We start from the raw sequence: 15807 nt of genomic DNA, 5'->3' as shown, positions 1-15807 counted from the left end.
TTATGGAGTCTTTATTACTCCAGCAGAGCAGCATTTAAAGCTCAACCCTGAGAAAGGTAAAGACTAACATCAGGAACAACATAGAATTTATTTATTTATTCATTTAAACCCGCTGATGTATTTTTGCTGCATTTACTGTATGACGTGTGCCAAGTCAGCAACTTTATGTGATCCAGTTGTGTCAGTAAAATGTAACTACTTTTAAAGGTAGGCTTTGTATTGAGACTTATAAGAGTCTTCTGTATATACAGTATAAGAGATATTGTCAAGTCTGTCAATGTCAATTTTATATAGCACTATTGAACACAACCAAATGTGAACCAGTGTGCTGCACAATACAGATCACAAATATTTAAAATAGTAGCTAAAATAATTCTTACTGATAAAATGCGAAATCAAAAAGGTAAGTTTTCAACCTCGGGGTCTTAAAAGTCCTTAAAATGTCTTAAATTCACTGAAATGTTGTGTTGTAGGTCTTAAATATTTTTTAACAGTACTTAAATTTCCTCTGTCCAAGTAAAGCTACCAAATCGGGCTGAGATCCATCCAATCATCAACAATCCATCTAAATATATATATATATATATATATATATATATATATATATATATATATATATATATATATATATATATATATATATATATATATATATATATATATATATATATATATATATATATATATATAATATTTTATAATATTTTATAATTTATAAGTTTTTTTTTTTTACAAAGAGCAAATTCTTCTAATTAAAACCCATAAACTAAAAACATTTACACAATTACAGAGCAACATATCCCTTTTGATGATTTTCTATTTATATAAAAACTATTTACTGAAGTAAGGGGGAGTGTTAAAAAATAGACATGAAACTTAAGGTTTTATAACAGAAACACATTAATTTAATTCATTTGGACCAAAAACCAACAAATACTGTATATATTTTTGATTAATCATGTAATTTTCTCTGCAATATACTTTTAACAATGTTAAACTTGTCATTAAAAACAACAAAACATTTATGTTCAAAAAAGTGTATACAACTAGTGTTGTAATAACTAGAGTAAATAACTACATTTGAAAAAAAAATCCCATTGGCCCAACTTGGCCATAATCAAAAATCCTCAGTGTTTAGCCATTTTGTAAGTCTTAAATTTCATCTATAATGGTTATAAAAAGGTATTAAAAAGTCTTAAATTGGACTTGATGAAACCTGCAGAAACCCTGTTTAAAAACAGACAGAGATTATATAGATCTAATACAGAGCATTTCACAATCTAGGACCCGCTACTGCGAAAGCATGGTCACCCCTGCATTTCAGCCTCGACTTAGGGATGCATAATAATCTCTGGTTTGATGACCGAAGAGATAGACCAGGCTGATGTTCAGTCAACAGATCTGACAGATCAGAAGGGGCCAAGACGTTTAGTGATTTAAAAACCGAGAGAAGAATTTTTTTAAATGACACGATTATGCACAGCCAATCATTGCAAAAAATGTAAGACTGGTGTGATGGCCATGTTTTTTGGTACCAGTTAATAGCCTTGCAGCAGCATTTTGAACTAATTGTAAATGGGATAGAGTTGTCTGACTAATTACAAAATATAAGGTGGTGCACTAGTCCAACCTAGAGGTAATAAAAGCATTAATTATTTTTCTAAGTTTTTCTAGATAGAATAGGTTGGACTGTTTTTAAGAGTCAAAGCTACAAATAGCAGGATTTGACCTCTGCATTTATCTGTTTATTAAATCTCAAGTCATCATCAAATATAACACCCATATTTTTTACCCAAGGCTTCACAGAAACGCTTGATTTACCAAGATTTACTGTAGGTACCCTAGAAGAATTGTTTGGCCGAACACCATTATTACTCTCATTAACTGTGCATCTGTGCAATTTTCTAATGAAAAATATAAATTTTTTATAGATCCATGTGTTCTTGTGGATCTGTGGGAGCATGCTAAACTATTTATAGAGTTTATGGTGTTAGACATCAATAGTGCTTTAGGAGTGAGCTTTTTTTTTTTGCTGAGTGTGTTTTTGTGCTGGTACTTTCACTGCTTTAGGCTTGTCGAAGATAAATAAATGTGACACTTAAAGGGTTAGTTTACCAAAATCTATGAAAATTCTGAGAGCATTTACTCGCCTTTAATTTGTTCCAGATTTGTTTGACTTTCTTCTGTTAAACATAAAAGAAGATATTTTGAAGAATGTTGGAAACCTGCATCCATTGATTTTTTTTTTTCATAGCATTCGTTTTTCCTACTATGGAAGTTATTGAGCCCCTATTATGGGTTTTTGAAAATGACCTTCCATGCAGTGTGTAACAACTCTAAGTTAAGTGAAATATCCAGCTAAGGCTTAAATCTGAAAGAACACCGTGTTTAAAACTACTGATTTATTTATAAAAGAGTCGACTCACAGTGGTTTAAATAAATCATTGGGGTAACGAGTCTTTAGCTGTGTCGGCGTGATGTCGATATGGAACTCAAGCCCTGCCCAATTGTTGTGCACACAGACTTGGGAAAATTCCCCCAACCCCTCCCTCAAACACTGTAGAAAGAAAAAAAGGAAGACAAACACTGTAGCAGATCCCAGTTGAATCAAGTCGCATAGACACTTTGCTCTGAAGTGTGAGAGAAAGTTAGTGTTATTTTCCCTACCCAAAGATGAGGCTGTGAAGAGTCAGTGGTTGAAGTTTATTTTTGGAAAAATGCCTCCGCATTGTAGCCCCAGCCTTGTGCTGTGTTCCCGTCATTTTTCTGAAAAGTGCTTCTGCAATCTACATGCTCACAATGGGGGATTCATCAGCTTTTTGTTAAAGGAAGGATCAGAAAAACTATTTATGTATGGGACTTTGTCAGAGCTTGATAGGAACTTTACAGTACACAGTTCATGGATCAGTTCCTTCCTCCATTTTACAAGTGTGAGTAACTTAAGTGCAATTAAAATGGTTGCCTCCTTGTTTTCTCTAGCTTGCAAATTATGAATTTAATTGTGTTTTGTTACTTGTAACCACTTGTACTGTATCTGGTTAACCCTTTATATTCTCATATTGCTTCTTAACCCACATTAAAAATGTGACACGTGCCACTTTGTTTACGAATTTAAATGCGTTTGTGAGCTTGCGATTCACTGCCGTTTGTCAGTGCTATACCCACTGTCACACGTGCGGCGATCAAGTTTCAAAATAGTTCAACTTTTGCCACCAGTGGATTAATACTGAATGTGTGTCACTGTTTTACTTATGGTTAAGTATAGAGCAATATGCTTGTGTTAAACTGCATTCCTTTGATGCACTTCTGCATTGGGCTCACACATACACTCTGCACTGACTACTTCAAAATTGTTGATAAGCCATGGTGGCCATTTCTTTTTGTTTCACGCTGAACGCAGTCAACCAATCACATCAGACTGGGTCATCAGACCAATCAGTGCAGATTAGCATCGCGCTAAGGAGGGATTTGTGAACAAATGAGTCCCTAAATGAATCATATGGGAGTCGTTGGGATAATTAGTTAAAAATAAATGCATATTATAAGACAATGAAAGCGTTTTTTGACCTTGCATGCATATCAGCCTGTTGTTGGAGACCCCCAAAACCAAAATATGACCCTTTTTTAATACATAATAGGGGCTCTTTAATGGTTATGTTCTCAGTTTTCTTCAAAATATCTTCTTTTTATTTAACAGAATAAAGAAACTCAAAAAGGGTTGGAATAACTTGAGGGAGAGTAAATCATTTTAATTTTTGGGTGAACTATTACTGTAAAGTACTTGTAAGTGTTAACAAGTCCCTGTCTTAAAGAATTAAAATTTGAATTAATTACAATTCTGTTATTGATTATTCACCTTGGAGATATCTTGTGAGTAACGTGGAAATGTATAAAATAACAGCAATATTTTTTTATGATTTTAAACAAACAGGTCAAATGTTTCTTAATTTTCCTAATTACTTTTTATTTCTAAAAGCAACCAAAAATGCGTGAAAAACAGGCATTTTTTTTCTTGAACCTGTCAGTATGATCATATAATAACAGTGATTTAACTAATGATCTTCATCTTAAAACTGGTAACCTGAAAATTGCATCCAGTATATTAAACCACATTTAATTTTGCCTCTGTGCCACTGATGTTTGTTCAATGACGTTTCCATGTGAACTGATGGATCTCTTTCCACATTTAGCATCATTTGACATTTGGAAAGTAATGAAAAGCCAATGAAATGCACTTGACATTGGTTTTATCACGCTCTCAGCTCACTGATTTCCATTCAGCCTGCAGCCTCCTCATAATTCCTGTCTCCCAGACATCTTTGAGTCACTCGTAATGTGGATAGTTGTGTCTGGCAGTCCAGACGCCCTTTATATTGAAAAGTGTGACAAACATCACCTATTCATTCTCTCTCCAGAAGAAATGCAGAGCTTTAAAGTAAAAATGTAATTTTCCCCTATGAGTCTGTGTAATCATTTCAAACCTTTGCTCTTTGACATGTTTATGTGATTGCACAGTGACCAAATCTAAGTAAGTCTGTTTCGTTTTTCTCTCTCTCTCATTTTAAACAGGAGAAAAGACTGAAGGAGAAAGCAGCTCGAAGGGAAGCAAGCAAACAGCATAAAGAGGTACGCAGCTCAAAGTCATTTCAATGGTTGTAACAAGTAGCAGGATAGTAAAGTGCCCCATTATGCTTTTTCAGATATTACGGTTCATGCAGTGTGTAGCTGCATGTGCCAACATTCAAGGATTAAAGTGCACAATTTATTTTAGCCAAAATCAGAACAGATTCACAACTGCCATAACAAACAAGTCATAACTGAACAAAATTGCTTGGGTCAATCACTGTACTATTATGGAAAGTGGTGTAACGGATCACTAATCTCACGGTTCGGATCACATTATGGTTTTTTAGTCACGGATCAGACCATTTTTCGGATCAGCCAAAAAGGGGAGGAGACCAATGTAATTTGCTTTCCATTTATTACAAAAACAGCACTGCAAGTCACTTTTGGTTTTAACAAACAAAACTTAGAACCTGTGATTTTTATTAAAAATAAAATGAAGAAATAATCAGCTGAATAAAAATAAATAGTAAAATATTCAGTACTGTGAAAATTCAATACTACTGTTGCTGAAGCGCTAAATGTAGAAATCTAACTTTGTAATTTGTACAGCCCATATTTATTTTTATTCTCATTTTCAATAAACAATTCAGTTATTCATTCATAAAACTTCATTTTTCATTGCTAGATGATCATTTTTGCAGAATTATTCAGTGGCATATTTTTGATGGCTGGTTATCGCCACCAATTGGTTAAATAATGTAATTGCTGTCTACAGCTTTAGTTTTTGATTGTCGTTAAATGCATATGATGGTGATTTTAATCTCCAGTTCTTCTGTGTTATTTCACTGTTTGTAACTTCATAACTAACTCAAAAGACTAAGAATCTCTTTTTTAAGTTTAGCATTTTTCAAACACAGATTTGAATGCAGCGATTGGAGAGTTTAATAAACATATGCAAATCACCATCATTTATTTTTTATGTTGTGTGGGTGTTGAGATCCTGATCTTTTAATAATTAATCGTGCAGCTTACACTGAATGCGTTAATGCAGGCTAAACAAATAGTGACAGAAAACACCTTCAATAAAACCCACCATATCATGAATAGCCCACCACAACGTTCTGTCGTCATTATATTTTTACAGGAAAGCCTAAATGCTTTCATACATGTGATTTGAATTATGCGAGAGGCAATCTCTTTGTGATCGTTACAAATTTAGGATTAATTATTTACCAGTAAAAAAGTGTATTAATCCGTGGGAAATGTATGTTCCGAACCATTGGTTGTAATCCATATGAATCACAGATCAACTGTGATCCGTTACACCCCTGATGTTGACATGCTGAAAAAACATGTTGTTTCCCAATACAATATTTTTACAATATTCTTTAGATACTACACTAAAGTTATAGTAATTATTGGTGGTTTGGAGATAGAACTGGAACATTGTGGAACAGAGTTCTTCCTGTTTTATGCTGTGTTGAGCACGTTGTTGCCGTTTCATTTGGCTTTAAACTAGTTTACATTACAGATATTTTTGTGAGTTGTCTTAGAGCAGTGCTTCTCATCTGAAGATTTGTGACCTAAAACTGAGTGGGGTTTTTGTGATACATGACTTGCAATGCATGCAATGTTTTTGAAAGATGTGTTTGAAAGATGTTTACGCTGTTATATCAGGCACGGACACATTCTCCTAAATGCCATTTCAGACAGAATCCTGGAGTTGTTTAATTTAAGTTGGGAGATATGAAGAAAGTGGAAAAACATGTAGTTTCAGTGATGGTCACGACAAAGTGGTTCTCACACACCCAAAGTTTGTTTCTTTCACAAACTCTGTGCTTTATGACAGACAATGTTTTATGATGAATAAGATTATTTTCTCTTTTTGTAAGTGACAGCCACATTAGCTTTAACTGATTATTAAACAGATAACTGGTAAAAACATTTCCCTCAGCTCATACCAGAGCACTTAGAAGTTTTGTATATACACCATCAAAACCTTGATACTATGATAGAGTGTGAGTGTAGTGTAGGATGTATGAGTCAAAATTTGCCAGGTAAAAATACAAATTCAGCATGTGTGTAAAATACTGTCTGACATCACATTATAAATACAGAGCAAAATAAATTATCGTCATTCAACTGCTGGCTCATACCACTGTAATAATTTTAGCCGATCAAGAAAACTAGTTTGGGACAGGTAATTAATGTTTATCCAACATTAGTCATATTTCTTGAATTTATGTAAATCCCTTTAACTGCCCCACCAAAAAAAAAATGTTGTATTGTATTTCTTAACTCCTACTGTCGCTAGTTAACACACTCAATGCATCAATGCAAAACACATCCCATAATTTTCAAAAATATCAACCTCTACCAAATGGTAGATATGTTGGTTTATGATAAAAGTACCAGAATTATTACATATACTATGAAAAATCTGAAAATATGAAGTGTAAAACCAATTTATAAAAAAAATATTCAAAATAAAACTTTTTTGAGTACTAAATCAACTTTATATTTTGAAGTATGGCATACAATATTTCTTAATCTCATTTAACATGTTTTCTTGTTTGTTTGTTTTTACAATAAAACCAAAATCAATTGTAGTTTATGTTTGTTTGATTTATTTTTTTATTTTTTTTGTAAACCAACAATGCTGTGTAGTGTAAGCCATTGTTTAACAGTCGTTATCTAATACAGTCAAAATATGGTCAACCATTTGGTTAGCAGACAGTTAAAGGGAATTGTTAAGTAAAATAGGGTTATGAACATGGAAAAAAATTGAGTTTGGTTTAATGACCATAGGATAAGGTAGGTTCCATCGCCAAAACAGTTGAAAACTACTGTACCACAGTAAAGAACTCTGCATCAAGCTAGAAATGACTTGTTTATTTATTTATAATTTATTTGTGAGTCATGCAGTTTAAAGTAGTGCTATTTTGTTACGCTTTTGGCACATTTGACATTTCTCATATACAGTTCCACCAGTATGATGCAACAAATTTGACTCATTCTGGCAAGAAGTTTGAAAAATGTGACCATTTAGTCACATTATTGAGACTTTAGGATCTCCAAACTTTAGAGACCTTCAAAATCAAAAACCAGGGCACGATTCAATGATTTCAAAGGTTCATAAACTTGTATCTGACTTGAAATGAGGAGTTTCTGTCATAGGGGAGAGATGGCCCTGGTCTCTGGCCTTTCCCTCCCGCTGACGGCCCATAATTCACAGGATGGCAGCTGTCATGAGTCGCGTCTCTCTCTGCCTGTCCTCGCTGGGGGATTGAGCTCTGCGCATCCATATGGAAATGCAGCTGCTGCTCTCCTCTCGTTTGTCATCTGATCAATGCATCGTCTGTCCAGGAACGCGAGACTATTTATCACCTCCCTAACAATGACTCTCAGCGCTCTTTTTGCATTCACTCATTCCTTCGATTTTAATGGCCCAAATGGTGGTCGATCTGTCCGTCGTTACACGTGGTCCAGATTAATGTAGAGAGTTGTTGAATCATTATTTGACAGCATATGCTGTAACACAGAGCAGTGCTGCTTCATTCCCTGTCAGTTTCACTTTTTTGCTGCTTCTCTCGAGACGCTTGATGAAATAGATGGACCCTTCAGAGCCTTGATGCTCAATCGGTGGCAGGCATTGCAGAGATATTCATTAATATAACACCATCTGTTTGCTAAAGACAAATTCATCAAAATGCCTGTTTTGAAAATGTATGTCTTTATTCATTTCTCAGTGAATATAGGCATTGTATTTTGGTGCATTTAAACAAAACAGATTTATTAAATGATATATATATTGAAGTAATATTTTAGTCACCAAACATATTAAGAAATTGAAAAATAATATTAAATTATAATATTAAATATAAATAAATTCAGGCAAAATATTGCAAGAATAAATTACAACCTTCAAAATTTCACCTAACCCTTTAGATTTTTGTGCTTCTTGATTTTTTCCCTCTTTTTAAAATTTGTATTTAATATTTTTCTATAACATATAAATGTGTGTGTAATAGTTTTTGGACCGATATTGTAATTTATTTTGTTAGATAAGCTCCAGATTTGGCTTCAGTACTGACTAATCTAATGTATATGCACAAATATGGTATTATATAAAAAATATGAATTTAAAAGATAGATTTCTGAGGGTTGTACTCGTATATACACTGTATGTTTAGTGAACTTAAAATTATATATATATATTTTTTTTTCATAACAGTTAATAGCAGATTGTTTATTTATTAATATTAGGATAGGACAGGACATCTAACCAAAAAAAAGGTTAATTTATTAGGAATATTTTATTATTTTGTAATTCAGGAGTATACTTTTTAAAATTTTCTATAGAAAAGTAAATATTTGTTCATCTTTTAAATATTTATTCAAAATTATAGTTTATTTACAGTGAACAAGTGCTGCTGTTCAGATGTTAATCCATTTGCTTATGTTTACCAAGGCTGCATTAGGTTTATATATCAGGTCGAGTCGAGCTTTATTGTCATTCCGCTACATGTGTGGACATACAGAGGTTGTGCAGTTTAATTCACAGAATTTTACCAAAGTATATTTTATACTGTAAACTCACAAACTTTTTTGGTCACATCCATAACGCATGCTTGTTTTTTGCATCCTAAAATGTTTACAGATTGATATCTTTTAAATCTGTGGTTAGCTGTTTTGGAAAATATAACTAGATACTTTAATATAATGTTAACAAATACGTTCTATGTGAATGTACTCTACCGGGCAAAAGTTTGGGGTCAGTAGGACTTTTAAATGTTTTATAATCTTCTCCTGCTCACCAAGGCTGCATTTATTTTATAAAAAATACAGTACAACTTGTAAAATTGTGAAATGTTATTGCACTATACAATAACTGTTCAAAAGTAGCTTATTATTTAATTTAATAATTTATTGCATAAAGATGATTTTAAATATGAATTTTCATCTTCATCATTCCAGTCTTCAGAAATCACTCTAATATTAATTATTTTATTATTATTATTATTATTACTGTTAATATTATTATCATATTATTGGTAATAGTAATGAAACCAATAATGACTGCAGTAATAATTTAATTTGAAGCTACATACAATAAGTATGTATTTAAAATTGTAATAAATATTTAACAATTTAACAAATTTCTTTACATTTTATAAATGCCGTCTTGATGAAAATAATAATTTTCTGTAATAAACCATGAAAATTTTTTATTAAAACTGACCCCAAATTTTTGACCAGTAGTGTATGTTTTGAGTTTTTAATGCAAATGTCACATCCATAATGCTGGAATTGCTCTACGGTAAAATAACAGTTTATATATATATATATATATATAAGACCCATTTGAATTCTGCTGACAGACCTGCGCTTTGAACGGGCTCGTATATGTGCACCGAATAACACCAGAGAATGAGAACAGCCATAAAAGGAGGTCAGTAATGAAGTTTCTTGAATAAAACAAGAACTTAGAACAGCAAACTAGATTTAGAAAATACACTAACTCTATAATAAAAAAAGACACCGTCATAATCATAAAAGGTTTGGGGTCAGCAAGATGCGTTTATGTAGCAAGAAAGAATCCATTAAATTAATCAAAAGCGACAGCAAAAACAGTGTGTTTTAATGTCTGAAAAGATTTCCATTTTAAATAAATGCACGTGAAGTTTATATCTATAAAGTAATAATAATACTATGAATAAACTGTATTGCTGTTTTGGTACTCTTCATGATGATAATGGCAATAAAATGTTCCTTGAGCACCCAATCAGCATTTTAAAATGACTCAATTTATGATGATTTAAAATTAAGTATAATATAACAATCATTTTTAAAAACACACATATATGTGTATATATATATATGTATATATATATATGTGTATATATATATATATGTGTATATATATATATAATATATATATATATATATATATACACATATATATATATATACATATATATATACACATATATGTGTGTTTTTAAAAATGATTGTTATATTATACTTAATTTTAAATCATCATAAATTGAGTCATTTTAAAATGCTGATTGGGTGCTCAAGGAACATTTTATTGCCATTATCATCATGAAGAGTACCAAAACAGCAATACAGTTTATTCATAGTATTATTATTACTTTATAGATATAAACTTCACGTGCATTTATTTAAAATGGAAATCTTTTCAGACATTAAAACACACTGTTTTTGCTGTCGCTTTTGATTAATTTAATGGATTCTTTCTTGCTACATAAACGCATCTTGCTGACCCCAAACCTTTTATGATTATGACGGTGTCTTTTTTTATTATAGAGTTAGTGTATTTTCTAAATCTAGTTTGCTGTTCTAAGTTCTTGTTTTATTCAAGAAACTTCATTACTGACCTCCTTTTATGGCTGTTCTCATTCTCTGGTGTTATTCGGTGCACATATACGAGCCCGTTCAAAGCGCAGGTCTGTCAGCAGAATTCAAATGGGTCTTACAAAACATGATTAGATTACAACACAAGCAGAAGCACCACTGAATGCAGAACAACCTGTACCTGAACAGACTCCATATCAGCCCAATGCACAGACATGCAGGTGCCCCATAACCACATTTCTGATGTGAAAGACTGGCCTGCATTATAGACTATTCAGCCCAAGTGCCGCCCACATAGACAGATGGGCTTTGACTAACTCACATATAAAGTGACCAACAACACTTCAGTCTGTGTTAACTTCATTGTGTTCATTTATCTAAAATAGATTGTACCAAAATACAAGGCACAGAAAATTTCCCAATTCTGGACAGTTTGTTCATATATATACTGTATTTATATATAAATATATTAGTTAATGTAGGTTTTTTTGGGAGAAAGAGTTTTGCTATAGACACTCGTTTTCTATGTCTTCCCCAAACCAAAGAAAAGGTCAAAACATAGGGTCATACACGCTCCACAGACTGTACCAGGATTAAAAAGTTTGCCTGAGGCCACAAGAAGTCAGGAGTCAGGCTGGAGTGGAGCAGGCCATTGGGAAAATAAAACTGGTTGTGGCCGACCCAAGGTCAGAAACTTTTAAACAACAGAGACTGAGCTAGAATCAATTCTACCAAGGGAGAAAAAAAGACACTGTTTGGTTGCAAATGATCAAAAACCAATTTAACAAGATGTGTCCCTTAAACAGGATGTGAAGTATTTCCTATGGTCTCAAGGAGGTCAATAGGGGCTTTTTTCAGTGGAGGACCAATTCATAATAAATATATATCCACTTTTTGGTATATTCTAACCTCAGGAACTTGGGATTATTTTAGTTCAAGGAATGGATTTTGGGGGTTTTAAATTTGTTCCTGCTTCATAGTAGGATCTAACCCAACACAATAGGAACTACAGCAGCAGTAGCATAAAGTAGGCTGCATTTACACTGCATGGTTTAAGTGACTCAATTCCAATTTTTTTTCTCCAATGTGGCACAGATCGGATATGGCCCATGTACATGTAACCAGGAAAAGATCACATGGATTCAGATTTACTCAAATCAGATTCAGGCCTTGTTCATATGTGGAAATTTATCCGATATGAATCGGATCCGTGCCCTCGTGTCTGCAGTGTAAGCAGGTAAATTAGATTTTTACCTGTCAATGCGAGTTGTGCATCATTAAAAACCATAGTGAATGATGTCAAGTCTGCCGCTTTCATTTCAGAACAGACTTCAGCAGAGTCCCAAACCTTAAATCTCATACACGAGGAATAAAAAACGCTTTTATATTGTCATATGGCTCAAATATTTAAGCATGTTAAGGAGAGAGAGAGAGAGAGAGAGAGAGAGAGAGAGAGAGAGAGAGAGAGAGCAATATCTGCTAATATAAACTAATATAAAACTGTTGCATACATCACGTGCAAAAATCATGCCATGGACATTACGTTAAGATGCCTACTAGTTTAAAAAGGCCTAGATTGTGAACAGGAACATTAAAACAGGAATAGAGAAAAGAGCGCTCTTTTATTTTGAGCTGTCAGTCAGTGCCTGCTCTTATTTTCCTATTTGTGCAGTGCAAATGCAGACAATCAGATACGAGCCACTTTTAAAAGATGATGTAAGCAGGTCATCAAAAAAATCCAAAACAGTCACAAAATCGGAATTGACCATCAAGATCTGCAGTGTAAATGCAGCTGAAGTGATCACAAAAATATTCATGATACCGTTATAATGCCGTTGTAACTATCATGTTTATGACAGATTTATGAAAGGTTATGCTGTTTTTGTGATTTTAATTTGTTATCATGTATTTATTTATGTCAATTTGACAAAGACATTTCAAACAATGTTATATTTGTATTTAAATTGAAATAAATGAACGAATGACACCTAATGACAGTTGTTATAAGCATGCATAAAGTCTCCTTTAAATGACCGGTGTCATGTCGGTCTTATGAACACCCCTTCTACTAACGTGTTATCGTTTTTCTTCTGTAAGATGATTCCATAGTCATTTGATAAATAGTCACGCTGAATCACTGAGAGCCGTTAAAACTTTTGTTTTTATTAAGCACTATGGGGATTTAAAGGGTTTCTTTGTGGGTGTTTACAGCTTCCACATGCGAGTGCCCTCTGGCTTTCAAGAAAATCTTGCTACTGATCACACAACCATGCTTCCCTGACAAGATTCGTTTGACAATCGTGGCTTTGCTCAATTTTGTTTCTGATTTTTATTTTGGTTAATCACCCAGTTCTACTCTGATCTCTGAAAATCAGCCAAACATAGGGTAAACAAGCTAGTTTGGAGCAGAGTGAATGGGAATGAATGTATGTTTTAAATGATATCGTATTTGATAAATAATCATTATTAAAGATGTATGCTGGATTAAAGTACTGCATGTAATTGAAGTATTCCAATTGCTACACAGGAGAAAAGGAAAGCTGATGGTGATGACGATGAAAATGATGATGACGAGGATGAGGAGGAGGTGGTAGCATATCTGTCAGGTGCTGATGAAGAATTTGACCCCAGCACTCTTCCTGACCCGGACAAAGTGCGCAACTCTGAGTCCTCTGAGGAATATGGGTAAGAGTCAAGCTTTTTAAATGCTGTACATTATTTTCACCTCTCAAACATCTGAAATGCAGCTTTTCATTTCAAGGAGAGCTAGAAGCGTAAAAAAGTCAAAGGACGTGGCCTAACAGATATTGATCATCTGAAATGTGAATTTTCTAATCGTGTGCAGTCTTCTAATTGAATGCCTATTTCTGAGCATTGAACCAAATATCATATTTTCTCCTCATTGTGCTGCGGAGGTATGCGGCGCTTTGTGCTAGTGGAAAAACCATTATGGCGGTAAATCAAGCCAATCAGTCCGACACCACATCACGAGCTCGTAATTATTCCGAAATGAGGAATTGATTCTTTTGATACTTAATTACCGCCTCGGCTTTCTCAGCTCTCTTCGCTTGTATTGAGTTTGTAGCGTTCGATTAGGCTCAGGCGTGCTGATCCGGTGCTCTTTCTGTACAGAATTGCCTCTCGCAGGAGGAATCCCTCTACTGGGCAAGATGATTCATGATGATTTATTTTTCCCCATGGCAGCGTTAAGCGCAGATCCTTTAGTTGGCTGTAGATAATCCATAAAATGCATAATTACGGGCAGATTTAGAAGTGAGAGAAGGACCATACGTTATGTGTGCTTTTTTCCCTTTTTTTCCTTTAACTCTGCTCTTGTAAAACCCAATCACGTCCTCTGTTCTCCTCCTTTTCCGTCTGTCAGCCTGCAGTTTTATGACTCTGTTTTTCTGTCATTCATTCATGTCGGCACATTAGGACAGTCGTCGACACAAACACTTGCAGTGTAGTGGTGCAGGTGATTCAGCACAGACAGCAGCAGCTCCTCTGATTAATGACTTGGTGCGGGTGTTTACTGCATGGCTACACTTACTGAATGCAGGAGAGGCTCCGCTGCTGAAAATCTGATAAATCTCTCTCCTTCTTCCTCTTCCTTTGGCTTGCTCGCTCACTTTCTCTTCCGTCATATTGAAGGCTGCTGTTCGGGATCGGAGCCAGGGGCGTCTCTAACCCTGAGCTCTTCCATGTTGCGGTTTCTGTCCTCCTGCTTTACTGTTGTGACAGACCACCCCCTCTCCTTCATAAATCTAATGGGATCTTTTTGGCCCTGTCTCACTTCTGCCACCACCAGCGCTTTCTGCTCAGAATAGCAAGATGTTGTACATATTTTCAGGAACATTTCTCAAAGGAAGGAGTGCTGTTAAGATGAAATGAATGAGTGGCTTATTTTTGAAGGGAGTATAGTTGTGTTCACTTGAGCATGAGCAGCTCATGATCCAGTGTTTTTAGTGTCTCAGGTCTTTTCTGCTTGTAGTAATTGCTGTTTACTCATCTCTGCGTGTGCTCTGAGTTTAAATGGGCATTTAGGAAATCAACAGCTTCCAAAACTTGAACTAAAAAGTGAGCATAAAATATTGCCAACAAAAGAGAAGCTTTAAAGGGGTCTCTACGCAATCATAAATCAATCCTAAATAATAATATAATAAATAATAACTATAGTTATGCAGAATAGTAGAATATACTGTTTTTAGGGGTGTAACAGATCACGGTTGATCCGTGATTCATATGGATCACAACCCACAGTTCAGAACACATGTGACTTATGGATTAATAAATTTTTTTTCACTGGTAAATTAATCCTAAATTTGTAACGATCACAGAGAGAACGCCTCTCACATCATTCAAATCACATGTATGAAAGCATTTAGGCTTTCCTGTAAAAAATAATGATGACATAAAAAGTTGTGGTGGGTTATTTGGGATGTGGTGGATTTTATTAAAGGTGTTTTCTGTCACTATTTGTTTAGCCTGCATTAATGCATTCAGTGTAAGCTGCACGATTAATCATTAAAAGATCGGGATCTCAACACCCACACAACATAAAAAATAAATGACAGGGATTTGGATATGTTTAATAATCCTTCCAATTGCTGCATGTTTAATGAATGAAAAACTCAAGAAAGATATTCAGCCTTTAGTCTTTTGAGTTAGTTATGAAGTTACAAACAGTGAAATAACACAGTACTGCGATAACAGATTATAATTTAGATATAACCACTGATGTTTATGATAAAGATTAAAATCACCATCATATGCATTTAAAGACACTCAAAAACTAAAGTTGTAGACAGCAATTACATTATTTAACCAATAGGTGGCAACAACCAGTCATCAAAAATATGCCAC

The 15807-nt window shown here is 34.0% G+C and overlaps 1 protein-coding gene across 1 annotated transcript in view; it reads left to right on the top strand.

Moving 5' to 3' along the window:
* The window catches only part of ddx10 (DEAD (Asp-Glu-Ala-Asp) box polypeptide 10), a 48439-nt gene that overhangs the window by 23707 nt on the left and 8925 nt on the right, over positions 1-15807 (top strand). Inside the window, exons 16-17 of the mRNA XM_056446665.1 lie at positions 4570-4626; positions 13472-13629. Of these exons, the coding sequence (XP_056302640.1) occupies positions 4570-4626; positions 13472-13629 (215 nt within the window). The remainder of the gene's footprint in view (positions 1-4569; positions 4627-13471; positions 13630-15807) is intronic.

This window comes from Danio aesculapii, chromosome 21, assembly GCF_903798145.1.
Source record: "Danio aesculapii chromosome 21, fDanAes4.1, whole genome shotgun sequence".
NCBI classification, from domain to species: domain Eukaryota; kingdom Metazoa; phylum Chordata; class Actinopteri; order Cypriniformes; family Danionidae; genus Danio; species Danio aesculapii.
The sequence above is the reverse complement of the archived record's forward strand: the minus strand, read 5'-3'. Positions and strand labels throughout refer to the sequence as shown.